We start from the raw sequence: 13,283 nt of genomic DNA on the forward strand, positions 1-13,283 counted from the left end.
ATCCGCTGAGACACAAGTTAACTGGTCAGCAACCATTCTTGGCCAGTTAACTCGCTTTCAATATGGGACAGTGTAGGCTCCAGACTTTATTCGTGTTATCCGATTGTCCTGTGCTGGTGGAAGGAGTGATGCTATGACACCAAGAGTGCCTAGGGGTGGCAGAAACCTAAATCCACTATTGGTGCTGAGGGAAAAATGAGTGAAGATTGGGTAAGGGTTTTGCTCAGGTGGGGGAAGGTGATCCCAGCAGAGGCTGAGGGCTGGTAGAACAAGTGAAGCTGGAATTTGTAAAAGGTGGGGCACTTTTTGTGTTTACACAGGGTACCAGCTAGCCTGGATTCAGTCTTTTGTACACAAACCCCAACACACTTGCAATCTGTCTGCTTTTTGCAGTGTTTTGATTTTGACAAGTCCTTAGCATCATGCTGACAACACCTCCATGACTGTGAAAGTAGGAGAAGGCACATCAGCAGAACAGAAGGTCTAGCTTTTCATCAGAACCATGTGCTGCCTTTCTGTCAAGGAATGTCACTTGAGACGTGGAATATGAGAACCTGTAGAAAAGAAAACAGAATATCAAAAAGAAATGCCTTCACAACTATCTAACCATTGCCAAGGAAACTATTCATGGGTTTCAATCCGAGTTGGCTACTGGGCTGCTTTGTGCCTTTCAAATCAAATAAAGGTTAGAAAGCATGGTCCTGTTCATTGAAGGGTCAATATTCAAAGCAATTTAACTGGGAAGGAGAATCTCCTGCCCAGTTAAATCACTTGTGCTGCCTATCAGCACTAACCGCTAAAGCCACAGCTGGTGATTTTGTGGGCGGAGGTAAAGCCTGCACTTATGCAGTTAAATGCCGATATTCAGTACTTAACCACCTAAGTTACCTGGACAAATTTGACCAGTTTCACTTAGGCGGGTTGTGCTGAATATCACACTTAATCAGATAAGGGATAGCCACACAAACCCAGATATTTAATACCAGTGCACGGACATGGTCCATCATTTTATATCTAGCCATAACATTGCCACCGACCAAAAAAAATATTGACTGCCACCACGAGAATATTTACCCCTGAATAGAGGCCGACCAAAACTGCTTTTTCAGTTTTTCCTGAGACCGAAACTGCTACCAAAACTGCCTAACACTTTCGGCCAAAGCAGAAAGTGCAGCCCAGACTTATTGCCTGGTTTCAGTGAAAGCCAAAACCAAAACCGAAAACTAAAGAATGGTAATGTGAATGTGAACCAATTGAGGCCAACTGGGGATTGTCAGAGCTTGAAGTCGGCAGCCCTCTGCTAAACCCACAGGAGATTATTGCCCTCCAGTCCCGGGAACTGCAAGCACAGGCTGACAATTGGGAGAGCCATTTTAACAAGGACTTCTCAACAAGTCTGGCATGTTTAAGTTCACAAGTCAATGCAGATGTAGTTAAAAATCCTCTGAGACAGGAAATTTTTGAGAACATGAAAAAAAAATCATTATCAGCTTTTTATGTTTACCCAAACTGTGCACAAGTAACAAGTGAAAGTAGCATTGAGATGTTTCCCATTTTGTATTTAGTTATAGTAACAGAGAGGGGCATAATCAAACGGCGCCGGCGAAATCGATCGCCGGCGATCTATTTTGGCGGCGCCGCAACAGCTGGCCAGAACCGTATTATCAGGGACAGCCATCAAGGGAAAATGCACGGCAGGGACTTTTTTAATTTGTATGAAGTCTTTCTTGAACATTTCTCAAAACAGTATCACAAAATACAGCACTCCAGAACAAGTAAGTCATAACATAACTGATCAGCAAGATCCTTTTTTTTTTTACGAGCTGGCCGACTGGCTTCCCCTCCTAGGAAGGAAATGTTTTAAAGTTTTTTTTGGGTGGGAGGGGGTTGGTGACCACTGAAGGAGTATGGGGAAGTCATCCCCGATTCCTTCCGGTGGTCATCTGGTCAGTTTGGGCATCTTTTTGAGACTTGGTCGTGAAAAGAAATAGACCAAGTAAAACCGGCCAAATGCTCATCATCGCCGTTTTTCTTTTTTCCATTATCAGCTGAAGCCGGCCATCTCGTAAGCACGCCCACATCCCGCCTTCACTACCCTGCCGACACGCCCCCTTGAAGTTTAGCCGCCTCCGCGACGGAATGCCGGCGAGTGTGTCCAAAAATCGGCTTTCGATTATACCGATTTGGCCGGTTTTAGGAGATGGCTGGCCATCTCCCGATTTGTGTTGGAAGATGGCCGGCTATCACTTTCGAAAATAAGCTGGATAGTAACATAGTAGATGACGGCAGAAAAAGACCTGCACGGTCCATCCAGTCTGCCCAACAAGATAACTCATATGTGCTACTTTTTGTGTATACCCTACTTTGATTTGTACCTGTGCTCTTCAGGGCACAGACCGTATAAGTCTGCCCAGCACTATCCCCGCCTCCCAACCACCAGCCCCGCCTCCCAACCACCAGCTAAAACTGATTAAGGACAAGCATGATATAGATTCTAATTAAAATAGGGTAAATGAGTCCAGATACTGGTCTACACTGAGGACATTATACCAGCCCCATGCACAATCCAGAATAAAAACACACATTGATGTCACTGACAATTTACAATCAAGAGCAATACATTTCTCAAATTATTTTCTAATATATAAACTTTATTTCATTATAATATAATTTCCTTACTAACACTATAAGTTGACTAGTACTTTGTAAAGGGAATGTGGAAAACCATAGGGACCTGGGAGAAACACAGGGAACCAGATCCTACAACCCCCAAAAAGCCACAGAGGAGATTCTCCCTTACCGGCCGCTTTTCCCCAAGAGACAACTTAGGGGCAAGAACTACAAATCCCAGCAGCCACCTTGGGAAAAAGAGAGACAAACCAGGGTGCATTCACAAGAGTCACCAGAAGGGGGCTGCAGGAGAAGGAGTAATACTAATTCTCCAACCTGGGGGAAAGAGAGGTGGAACAGGTGGGAAAAAGAAGAGAAAAAGCCCGAAAGGGTTAATGAGGAAAATGAGGAGCAGCTGGGAAGAGGGTGGGGCGAGGAGAGTATGGACTGGGCTCCTGAGAAGGAGAAAGAGGAGTTTGGGCCTTGGCCCATGGAGCTGACAGTACCCGAGCAAACCCTGGAGGAGCCCATGGATGTATCAGCTCTGGCCCAGAGAAAGCCACAGAAGTAAGACAGTCCCTGGCTAAGCAGGCCAGAGAAGGAAAGGGGTCAAGCGGGAGGAGGTCAGAAGAGTAAGTAAAAGTCTGACCAAGCGGGTGGGACCCCAGGCTTTGAGCCCGCGCAAAGCCAGATGAACTGTGGACTTGAAAAGCCAAGGTATAGTGCTGTTTTGAGCGCTTGGCTACCTGAACTGTGGATTAAAAAAAGCCAAGTTATATTGCTGTTTTTGAGAGCTTGGTTACCTGAACTGTGGATTTATAAAGCCAAGGTATAGTGCTGAGCTGTTTTGTTTTTGGGTGTTTTTTTTCTTGAACCCAGGCTGTATGGTGCCTGGGTTATAACAAGCCTGGGTGGGACTGAATTAGAGTTTCTTTCTTTTGGAGCCGCTCCGCCCCAGGAAACCGAAAAGGGGAACCAGCGGCTGAAGCCTGGGCTGAGTTCTCCCAAGCTGAATGAGAGAACAATAAAAGGGAAAAGTTTGTATTTGATCCTGATGTGTTTTTTTTTTGTTTGTTTCTTTATTGAACAAGACTTGTATGCTAAAGGCTGCTGAGAAGGGCGGATAGCCCTAGAGGCTGAGCAGCGCCCAGCAACCTATTACAACTTGTACTTGAAAATAATCACTTCAGGTTCCTTTCTCATAGAATGTAGCTTCTGCACATTACAAGTTTATTTAAAACACTGCATTTTCATCATAGCCAACAGAGCCTAGAAATTCTTTAGAATCACCCAAATAGTATTCAAGCCAGAATATATATAAAATTTAAATAATGAAAGAGCATATTTTACCTGCAAGCACAATAGCCTCTGTACACATGGACCTCAGCTAATGAAAACTGAAACTAAAAGTCACTGCTTGCCCTGGGATCGGTAGCATGGAATCTTACTACTATTTGGTTTCTGCCAGGTACTTGTGACTTGGGTTGGTCACTGTTGGAACCAGGATACTGAGCCTGATGGACCATTGGTGACACAATATATGTTCTTATGTTCTTTGATCCTTGTCATTACCCATCAAGTTTTTTTTTTACTCTGGGTTACCATCCTTCCTATTTAATCTCATAATGTATAATCCATCTCATATTTTTTGTTCATCAAAATATTGTATATGCCATGGATTGTTGTTATTGTTTGTTTTACTGTCTGTTTTATGTTTGACACAAAATTATTAATAAAAATATGAAGCAAAAAAAATATTATCTCATGGTTGTTCCATATCATCATCACTTACATGTTGATATACTAGACATACTTGCTTCAGTGTGGTAGCCTTGACCCTCTGAAACACACAGCCCCTTAACATCCATTTTTGAGACCTCACATAAGATGTTTAAAACAGCCCTGAAGACGTTTTATTTTGCTAAAGCTTTTCCAATTTATGGGCCCTCTTACTAAGCTGCATTAAGTGCTAACACACACCTATTACAACAAAAAATGGGCTACCATGGGGCACGCTACAGCATCATGTGGTAATTGTGGAAGGTGCGTGGGAAAGAAATGGCCTTAGTGCACAGGAAAGACCTGAATAAGGGGGCTAAGGCCACTTTTTGCATAGTAAAAGAACCAGGTGGAGGGGCATAATCGAACGGGGACAACCATCTCTAAGAGCGCCCATCTCTAAGGATGTCCCGGGAAAGGGGCGGGGAACCGCTATTATCGAAACAAGATGGGCGTCCATCTTCCGTTTCGATAATACGGTCAGGGACGCCCAAATCTCAACATTTAGGTCGACCTTAGAGATGGTCGTCCTTAGAGATGGTCGTCGCCGGTTTTCGGCCATAATGGAAATCGAGGACGCCCATCTCAATAACAACCAAATCCAAGGCATTTGGTCTTGGGAGGAGCCAGCATTCATAGTGCACTGGTCCCCCTCACATGCCAGGACTCCAACAGGACACCCTAGGGGACACTGCAGTGGACTTCACAAATTGCTCCAAGGTGCATAGCTCCCTTACCTTTGGTGCTCAGCCCCCCCAACCCCCCACAAAGCCCACTCCCCACAACTGTACACCACTACCATAGCCCTAAGGGGTGAAGGGGGCACCTACATGTGGGTACAGTGGGTTTCAGGTGGGTTTTGAACGCCTCACATTTACCACCACAAGTGTAACAGGTAGGGGGGGATGGGCCTGGGTCCGCCTGCCTGAATTGCACTGCACCCACTTAAACTGCTCCAGGGACCTGCATACTGCTGTCAGGGAGCTGGGTATGACATTTGAGGCTGGCAAAAAAAACATTTAAGTTTTTTTTTAGGGTGGGAGGGGGTTGGTGACTACTGGGGGAGTAAGGGGAGGTCATCCCCGATTCCCTCCGGTGGTCATCTGGTCAGTTTGTGCACCTTTTTGAGGCTTGGTCGTGAAAACAAATGGACCAAGTAAGTCGACCAAATGCTCATCAGGGACGCTCTTCTTTTTTCCATTATCGGCCGAGGACGCCCATCTCTTAACCACGCCCCCGTCCCACCTTCGGTATGCTGCCAACACCCCCCCCCCCCATGAACTTTGGTCATCCCCGCGACGGAAAGCAGTTGGGGACGCCCAAAATTGGCTTTCGATTATGCCGATTTGAGCGACCCTGTGAGAAGGACGCCCATCTCCCGACTTGTGTCGAAAGATGGGCGCCCTTCTCTTTTGAAAATGCCCGTTAGGGTTCTTTTACTAAACCATGGTAAAAAGTGGCCTGCGGAAGTGTGGGCGCATGAAATTGCCCTGCGCCGAGGCTACTTTTTACCGCAGCCGGAATGTCCATTATTTTAAATGGAAGTCATAAAAGGCCCTGCGCTAATAAAAATATTGGTGTGCAGCTTTTTATTGCCTGAGCCCTTACTGCCACCTATTTAATAGGCGGTAAGGGTTCATACGCTAACCCATCAGTAATCAGGCAACATGCGCCTATATGGCCACACTGCCAATTACCACCAGGAATGTGCCCCCCCAGTAGAAAATAGAAAATTATTTTCTACCTCAGGAACAAGCGCACCAAAAGCAGAACGACCGCCAGGTGCTTGGGGGGTGCCCAGCAGTAGTGATGTTTTGGCGCACGCTACCTATGCAGTAACCCTACCATGCTTTCATAAAAGGACCTCTTAATTTGGTATATACTGGGCTTCAGCTTGTGTGATTTATCTTATCTTATTGCTCTTTATGTGTTACCTACTCTCCTAGTGTTTCTTATCTGTGTTACCATATCTCAAAAAAGATACAGTGGAATTAGAAAAGGTTCAAAGAAGAAACTCTTCTCATATGAGAAAAGGCTAATGAGGTTAGGGCTCTTCAGCTTGGAAAAGAGACAGATGAGGGGAGATATGATTGAGGTCTACAAAATCCTGAGTGGTGTAGAATGAGTAGAAGTAAATCAATTTTTTTACTCATTCCAAAAGTACGAAGACTAAGGGACACTCAAAGAAGTTACATGGAAATACTTTTAAAGCAAATAGGAGGAAATATTTTTTTTTCACTCAACGAATAGTTAAGCTCTGGAACTCTTTGCCAGAGGATGTGGTAACGGCGGTTAGCCTATCCGGGTTTAAAAAAGGTTTGGACAAGTTCCTGGAGGAAAAGTCCATAGTTTACTATTGAGACAGACATGGGGCTACTTGCCCCAGGATTGATAGAATGGAATGTTGCTGCTAATTGGGTTTCTGCCAGGTACTTGTGACCTGGCTTGGCCACAGTTTGGAAACAGGATACTGGGCTAGATGGACCATTGGTCTGATGCAGTATGGCTACTCTTATGTTCGTATGTTATTAATAAACAAAGCTGTGGCCTGCTTCTGCCATACATTTCTTGCGTGTTGTGCTGTTTATTGATGTGGGATTGAATAGGAGAAGGCAAAGGAAGGTTGGGGGTGGGTATGGCTGAGGAGAGGGGTGACAAGTCCCAGCTCCAAGTGTTAATGACAGACTGCTTTTGGAATGTCAGTCAAAGGAGTGCTGAGCATGCAATGTGACAAGAACTTAGTGTGGAATGTGACAGTGACTAAGTATAGAATGTGACAGAAAGGTTGAGGATTAAATTTTAGAGAGGCAGGGTTTCTAAGAAGTGGAGTTCAGGAGTAGCCTAATGGTTAGTGCAGTAGTCTGTGAACCAGGGGAACAGGATTCAATTCCCACTGCAGCTCCATGTGACTCTGGGCAAGTCACTCATCCCTCCATTGCCCCGGGTACAAAATAAGTACCTGTATACAATATGTAAACCACTTTGATTGTGAGTGCAGAGGTGTGGTAACCATGGAAAAGAAAATAAGATGATACCTTTTTTATTGGACATAACTTAATACATTGTGAGTGCAGAAAGGCAGTACATCAAATCCCATCACCCTTGCCTAAGTGTAGAATGTAAGTGACAGCAGTAGGAGAGCGTTGTATAAAAGAATCTGGGGGAACCTTTTACAAAGGAGCGCTGAAAAATGGCTTGCGGTAGGTGTAGGAGCGGGATTTGGGTGCACGTCAATCCATTTTTTAGCGCGCCTGTAAAAAAGGCCCCATTTTTGCCGAAAATGGATGTGCGATAAAATCAAAATTGCCACATGTCCATTTTGCGTCTGAGACCTTACCGCCAGCCACTGACCTAGCGGTAAAGAATCCAGGTAGTAATGACTTGTGTGCATCCGTTATGTGCGCCCAAAAAGAAAAAATATTTTTCAGATCTGCATATTGGATGTGCACCAAAAATGAAATTACGGTAAGAGCCATGTGGTAGCCGGGTGGTAACTCCATTTTGGTGTGAATTGGGTGCGTGTGAATGCTTACGTGGCTTAATAAAAGGGCACCTGGGTGTGCAATGTAAGTAAAAAGCATGTTGATAATGAAACATGACAAGAAGTATAACTTTAGTGAAAGAAGGGAAGAGTGTGGAGTGAGCATGCAATGTTAGTGATAACAGTGCCAAGTATGGAATGCTGGTGGAAGATGTGCTGAGTGTGGCAGGTTCTTGGCTGGAGTGCTGTGTAATGTGGGTGACAGAAGTGTTGAGTATGGGCTATTGGCAGGGATGTCCACTATATAATGTTGGTGACATGTGCTGAGTGGGCCAGGCTATTAGCAGGATTGTCAAGTATGGAATGTTGATGACAATATGCTGGGTTTGACAGGCTTTTGGCAAGAGTGCCGAGTGTACAATTTCAGTGACAGATGTGCTGAGTGTGGCAGGTTATTGGCAGGAGTGCCCTGTGGGGATTGCCAGTGACAGATGAGCTGTGGGTAGATTTTTGGCAAGATTGCCGAGTGTGGAATTTCAGTGACAGATGTGCTGAGTGTGGGGTTATTGGTAGGAATGCCCTGTGGGGATTGCCAGTGACAGATGAGCTGTGGGTAGACTTTTGGCAAGATTGCCGAGTGTGGAATTTCAGTGACAGATGTGCTGAGTGTGGCAGGTTATTGGTAGGATTGCCCTGTGGGGATTGCCAGTGACAGATGTGCTGTGGGTAGACTTTTGGCAAGATTGCCCAGTGTGGAATTTCAGTGACAGATGTGCTGAGCGTGGCAGGTTATTGGCAGGAGTGCCCTGTGGGGATTGCCAGTGACAGATGTGCTGTGTGTGACATAGTTCAGCGCCAGGTGTGCTGTTCTAGTTCTCCCCTAGCCTTCTACACAGCTCTGGCCGCCTGGTGTCTCACGCTACAGTGCTGTGCTGTAGATGAGTAATGAGCAGCTGAGGGCTGCGCGCCGGAGACCAACAGCTTTTGCAGACTCCAGCGGAAGAAGGGACCGAGGTTGCCTCTGGCTCCGATTCACCAGTGAAAGGCAGAACCCGCTGAAGATTGAAAATCCGCTCAAGCTGATGCGTGCAGGTGCACTAACAACTGAGAACTATCGAATCGAAAGCATCGTTGAAAACACAGGGAAGAAAGAAGCATCGCCATCCCTCTTCTTAGTCCCGACAGCAGGCTGAAGGCATGAACCCTAGCGATGCCAAGGAGTATCTGGCTCGGAGAGAAATCCCTCAGCTATTCGAGGTAAGGGGATATGGACGTTATGGGCTGCATACATTAGAAGCATGCACAAACTCTGATTTCGTGGCGCTTCCAATTTGCTTACCTAGGAAGGAGGACAGGTAATATAGCAACAGATTCTTGCAAATACCACCAGATCCCTTACTCGCTCTGTAATCCCAACCCGAAAGGACACCTTAATGCTGGCTAAAGGCGATCGACGCTGTTACAATACAGAATGGGAAAGAGAAGTCAGGTCATAGGAGCCGGTGCTGTGGGTGCTTGAGCACCCCGAATATTGAGAACATTTCTTGCATGTGTCCAGGGAGGGGTTATTTCCATTGGGCTTAGCACCCCCAATAATTTTGAAAAGTTGGCTCCTATGAGTCAGGTCTCGCAGTAACTTGTGGGATCTTAACCGTTTTCAGGTGGAGGCATTTCGGCTCTTCTGCCGCTTGCTTCAGTTTGTAGTTGTATAATGAAGGTCACTAAACCTGACGGCTAAACCCAAATCTATATGCAAAGAGGCGTAGCAGTGTTATCGATTTCTGCTTTCGCAGACGAGGTGTATCATGGATAAGCCGAGCTTTGCGATAAAATGGTTGACTTAGGATAGCAGCCACTGGACATTTACTTCCATTTATTTCTTTCGTTATATTTCGGGGTTTTTTTTTTCTGATTAGTAACAGCGGTGATTTACGTGCAGCGCGTTCTTAAAATGCGTGAGCTGTACTTGGGAAGTGTCTTGTTTCTTGTGTCGGTCCACTCATCCAACAGGTTAATTGTAATCTTTCTAAGAAAAAGAAAAAAAAAAGCGAAGAGTTTATTACCATTCGAAGTTTCCAAACTGTTGCTCTGGTTTCAGCCTCGCCTCCTTGCCACGGTGTAAATACTTGTATTTTGAATGGAAAGGAATGGGGTGCATTTGATGCGCTGCCCCCAGCTAAACTAAGGATTTGTATGTGATAGCAGACAAGAAGGAGTAGTATTGCACCGCGGCAGGCTGGATGTTAGAGATGCATAAAACAGTGAAGACAGGTGGCAGCCACCCAAGACCTACTTACCTTATCACATGATGCTTCATTAAAAAAAAAACTACAAGTACTGGTTCGGTTATGGATCTCAAAGTCAGTTTTTAGATGATAACAATATAGATAACTGGATTAAAAAAAAAAAAACATGCCCAACTTTAAATGTTTTGAGATCTTCCTAGACCCTTCACATTATATTCACAAAGACCTCTATTCTATGAAAATAGGAAGTGTGCCAAAAATGTTTGCATAAGATCAGATCATCCTGTGAGAGAAAGAAAACCGCAAACGTTGTTTTGCAGTAGAAAGCAATGTGGCTCCAGAATTTGGCAGATAGAGAACAAGGTTCGTTTCTATAATGTGTATCACTTTGCCATTATGGGGACTAGAAAAAGAGCAATTAAATTGACTCAGTATACAGAGAGATTCTAACAGGGCAGTTCTATAAAGTGTGTGCTCACAGTTACATGCTGATTATGTACCTATTTCAATAGAATACTGACATATACCTGCGTAAGTGTGCACAAACGGGTGTATTATGACAAAATTCTGCGGAAGCTATTCTGTAAATATGCACATATCTTACACAAAGTGTATTTCCAGGCAGGTGTACACATAATGCAGTTTGGGCAGAGCATGGGTGGGTCTCACTCTTACTTGCATAACTTAACAGAACATCGATCAATCTGGTCATTGAGATAAATTGTATTGTAGGAAATCGTTAGCATTATATCCATGTTATTTGAACATTCCAACGCATGCTTCTTAGATGATTCAGTAGTACATTGCATTATATCCTTGTTATTTGAATTTCAATGCTGTTAAATGAGTATACTTTTTATACTGTTTCACGATAGTCCTATTACTGGTTTTAATTTGCTGGTCTCAAGTTTACCTTATTTATTGTATTTATGTTTCTATTTGGTCCATTTTTATTATTGTTATATTAGTTTTATGTTAAACTGTACCTGCTGTATACCACCACGGGTGAATGTCTTCATAAATGCACTTAATAAATCCCAATAAATGCATTACCAAAATCATTAAAAAATATATTGGCTAGTGATTGTTCTAGAAAATAGAGTGAATGCTAACCACAGAGGCTGATAAGCATAAATTGTCCTAGTACTTTAAAATCATTGATACTTTATGTATTTCCATCATAACAAATGACTACAGTGAAAGAAGAAAACCAGCCATTTTTGACATTTAATATAGTTAGTGGGCCTTTTACAAAGGCGCGCTAACACTTTTAGCATGCATTAAAAATAAACATGCAGTAAACACTAGTGATGCCCATGTATTCCTATATATTCTAGAGTTTAGCGCATGCTAATCATTATTGCGCACTAAAAATGCTATCATGCCTTTGTAAAAGACCCCCTTAACATATAATGATGTCTTGTAGAAGCCTAGCTATGATAAGAGCTCATTTTTCTGGCAGTAATAATCCATAATGACACGTAGTTTCTATAAAATAAGGAACCAATACTTGCTTTAATACATGTGGATGGGCATTTTCAATATGACATTTTAAGTAGAGGAGTGTGGTAGCCGTGTTAGTCCACTCTTAAGGTTCCTGTTAGAATATCAGTGATATGCTTTGATGTCCCCATGCATACCTCCGACCCACCCCCATCCTCCCACCCTGTCAGACTGTCATAGTAATGCTTGAATGTTTTCACTTATATACACTGTCAGCTAGCACATTTGCTTATTTCCGATCTGACGAAGAAGGGCAACCTTTGAAAGCTAATCAAGAAATGTATTAAGTTGTGTCCAATAAAAAAGGTATCATCTTATCCATGTTTTATTTTGTTTGATTTCTATTGATAACAATATGACATTCAAATGGTGAAAAAAAAACGTTTGTCAGAAAACATTTGGAAGAAAAAAATTAAACGCTTTCCAATATTTGAAAATACACACACACAAACACGTTTTGAAAGAGGACGTACCAAAAACATCATAGATGTTCGGAGATAAATGTTTCTGCTAATCCAAAATACACTATGCAAAATGTGCAATGGTGGTACTGGTCCCCACATCGAAAAACATCCACCGCATAAGTACATAAGTATTGCCACACTGGGACAGACCAAAGGTCCATCAAGCCCAGTATCCTGTTTCCAACAGTGGCCAAGCCAGGTCACAAATACCTGGCAAGATCTCAGAAAAACTCAATACATTTTTATGATGCTTATCCCAGAAATAAGCAGTGGATTTTCCGAAGTCAATTTAATAATGATATATGGACTTTTCCTTTAAGAAGCCGTCCGGACCCTTTTAAAACCCTGTTAAGCTAACAGCCTTTACCACATTCTCTGGCAACAAATTCCAGAGTTCAATTACACGTTGAGTGAAGAAATATTTTCTCAGATTCGTATTAAATGTACTACTTTGTAGCTTCATCGCATGCCCCTTAGTCCTAGTATTTTTGGAAAGAGTAAACAAATGATTCACATCTACGCATTCCAATCCACTCATTATTTTATAGACCTCTATCATATCTCCCCTCAGTCGTCTCTTCTACCAAGCTGAAGAGCCCTCGATGCTGCAGCCTTTCCTCATAGGGAAGTTGTCCCATCTCCTTTATCATTTTCGTCGCCCTTCTCTGTACCTTTTCTAATTCCACTAATTCCTGCAATGGCAGGATTTTCCCTTCAAGCGCAAAACACATATGTATACCTCTGCAGTGCAGAGTTTCTGCACATGGAGGAACTTTCCTCAGTGGACACAGCTATATCTTTGAGAAGGAAGCCTAATTGCTCTATGCAGGAGTCAGAGCTCCTGGTCCTGACAAAACATTAATCACCACCACCACCACCACCACCTGCCCCCACACAATGTCTCAATGAGGGCATGGGAATCAATAAGGAGCAGCTTGGAAAGGTGAGTGCCCCCACCACTTGTATGCAAGCTCCATACATAGGTAGGGTCACATGTACTGAAGTTTCTTTGTTGTTGCAATACATGTTATTTCTTTTTCATAAGAAAGAAAAAAAAAACATTGCAAAAATTAGAATGTACAGAATATTCAATGGGTGGTGGTTAATGGAATTCGCTTGGAGGAGGGAAAGGTGAGTAGTGGAGTGCCTCAGGGATCAGTGCTGGGGCCGATTCTGTTCAATATGTTTGTGATTGACATT

At 43.5% G+C, this 13,283-nt stretch overlaps 1 protein-coding gene across 1 annotated transcript in view; it reads left to right on the top strand.

The window, feature by feature from the left end:
* The first annotated feature begins 8,858 nt into the window (after positions 1 to 8,858).
* The window catches only part of AK5 (adenylate kinase 5), a 346,160-nt gene continuing 341,735 nt past the window's right edge, over positions 8,859 to 13,283 (top strand). Inside the window, exon 1 of the mRNA XM_030207788.1 lies at positions 8,859 to 9,127. Coding sequence (XP_030063648.1) covers positions 9,068 to 9,127 — 60 coding nt within the window. The 5' untranslated portion in view covers positions 8,859 to 9,067. The remainder of the gene's footprint in view (positions 9,128 to 13,283) is intronic.

The sequence above is a fragment of the Microcaecilia unicolor genome, chromosome 6, assembly GCF_901765095.1.
Source record: "Microcaecilia unicolor chromosome 6, aMicUni1.1, whole genome shotgun sequence".
Taxonomy (NCBI): domain Eukaryota; kingdom Metazoa; phylum Chordata; class Amphibia; order Gymnophiona; family Siphonopidae; genus Microcaecilia; species Microcaecilia unicolor.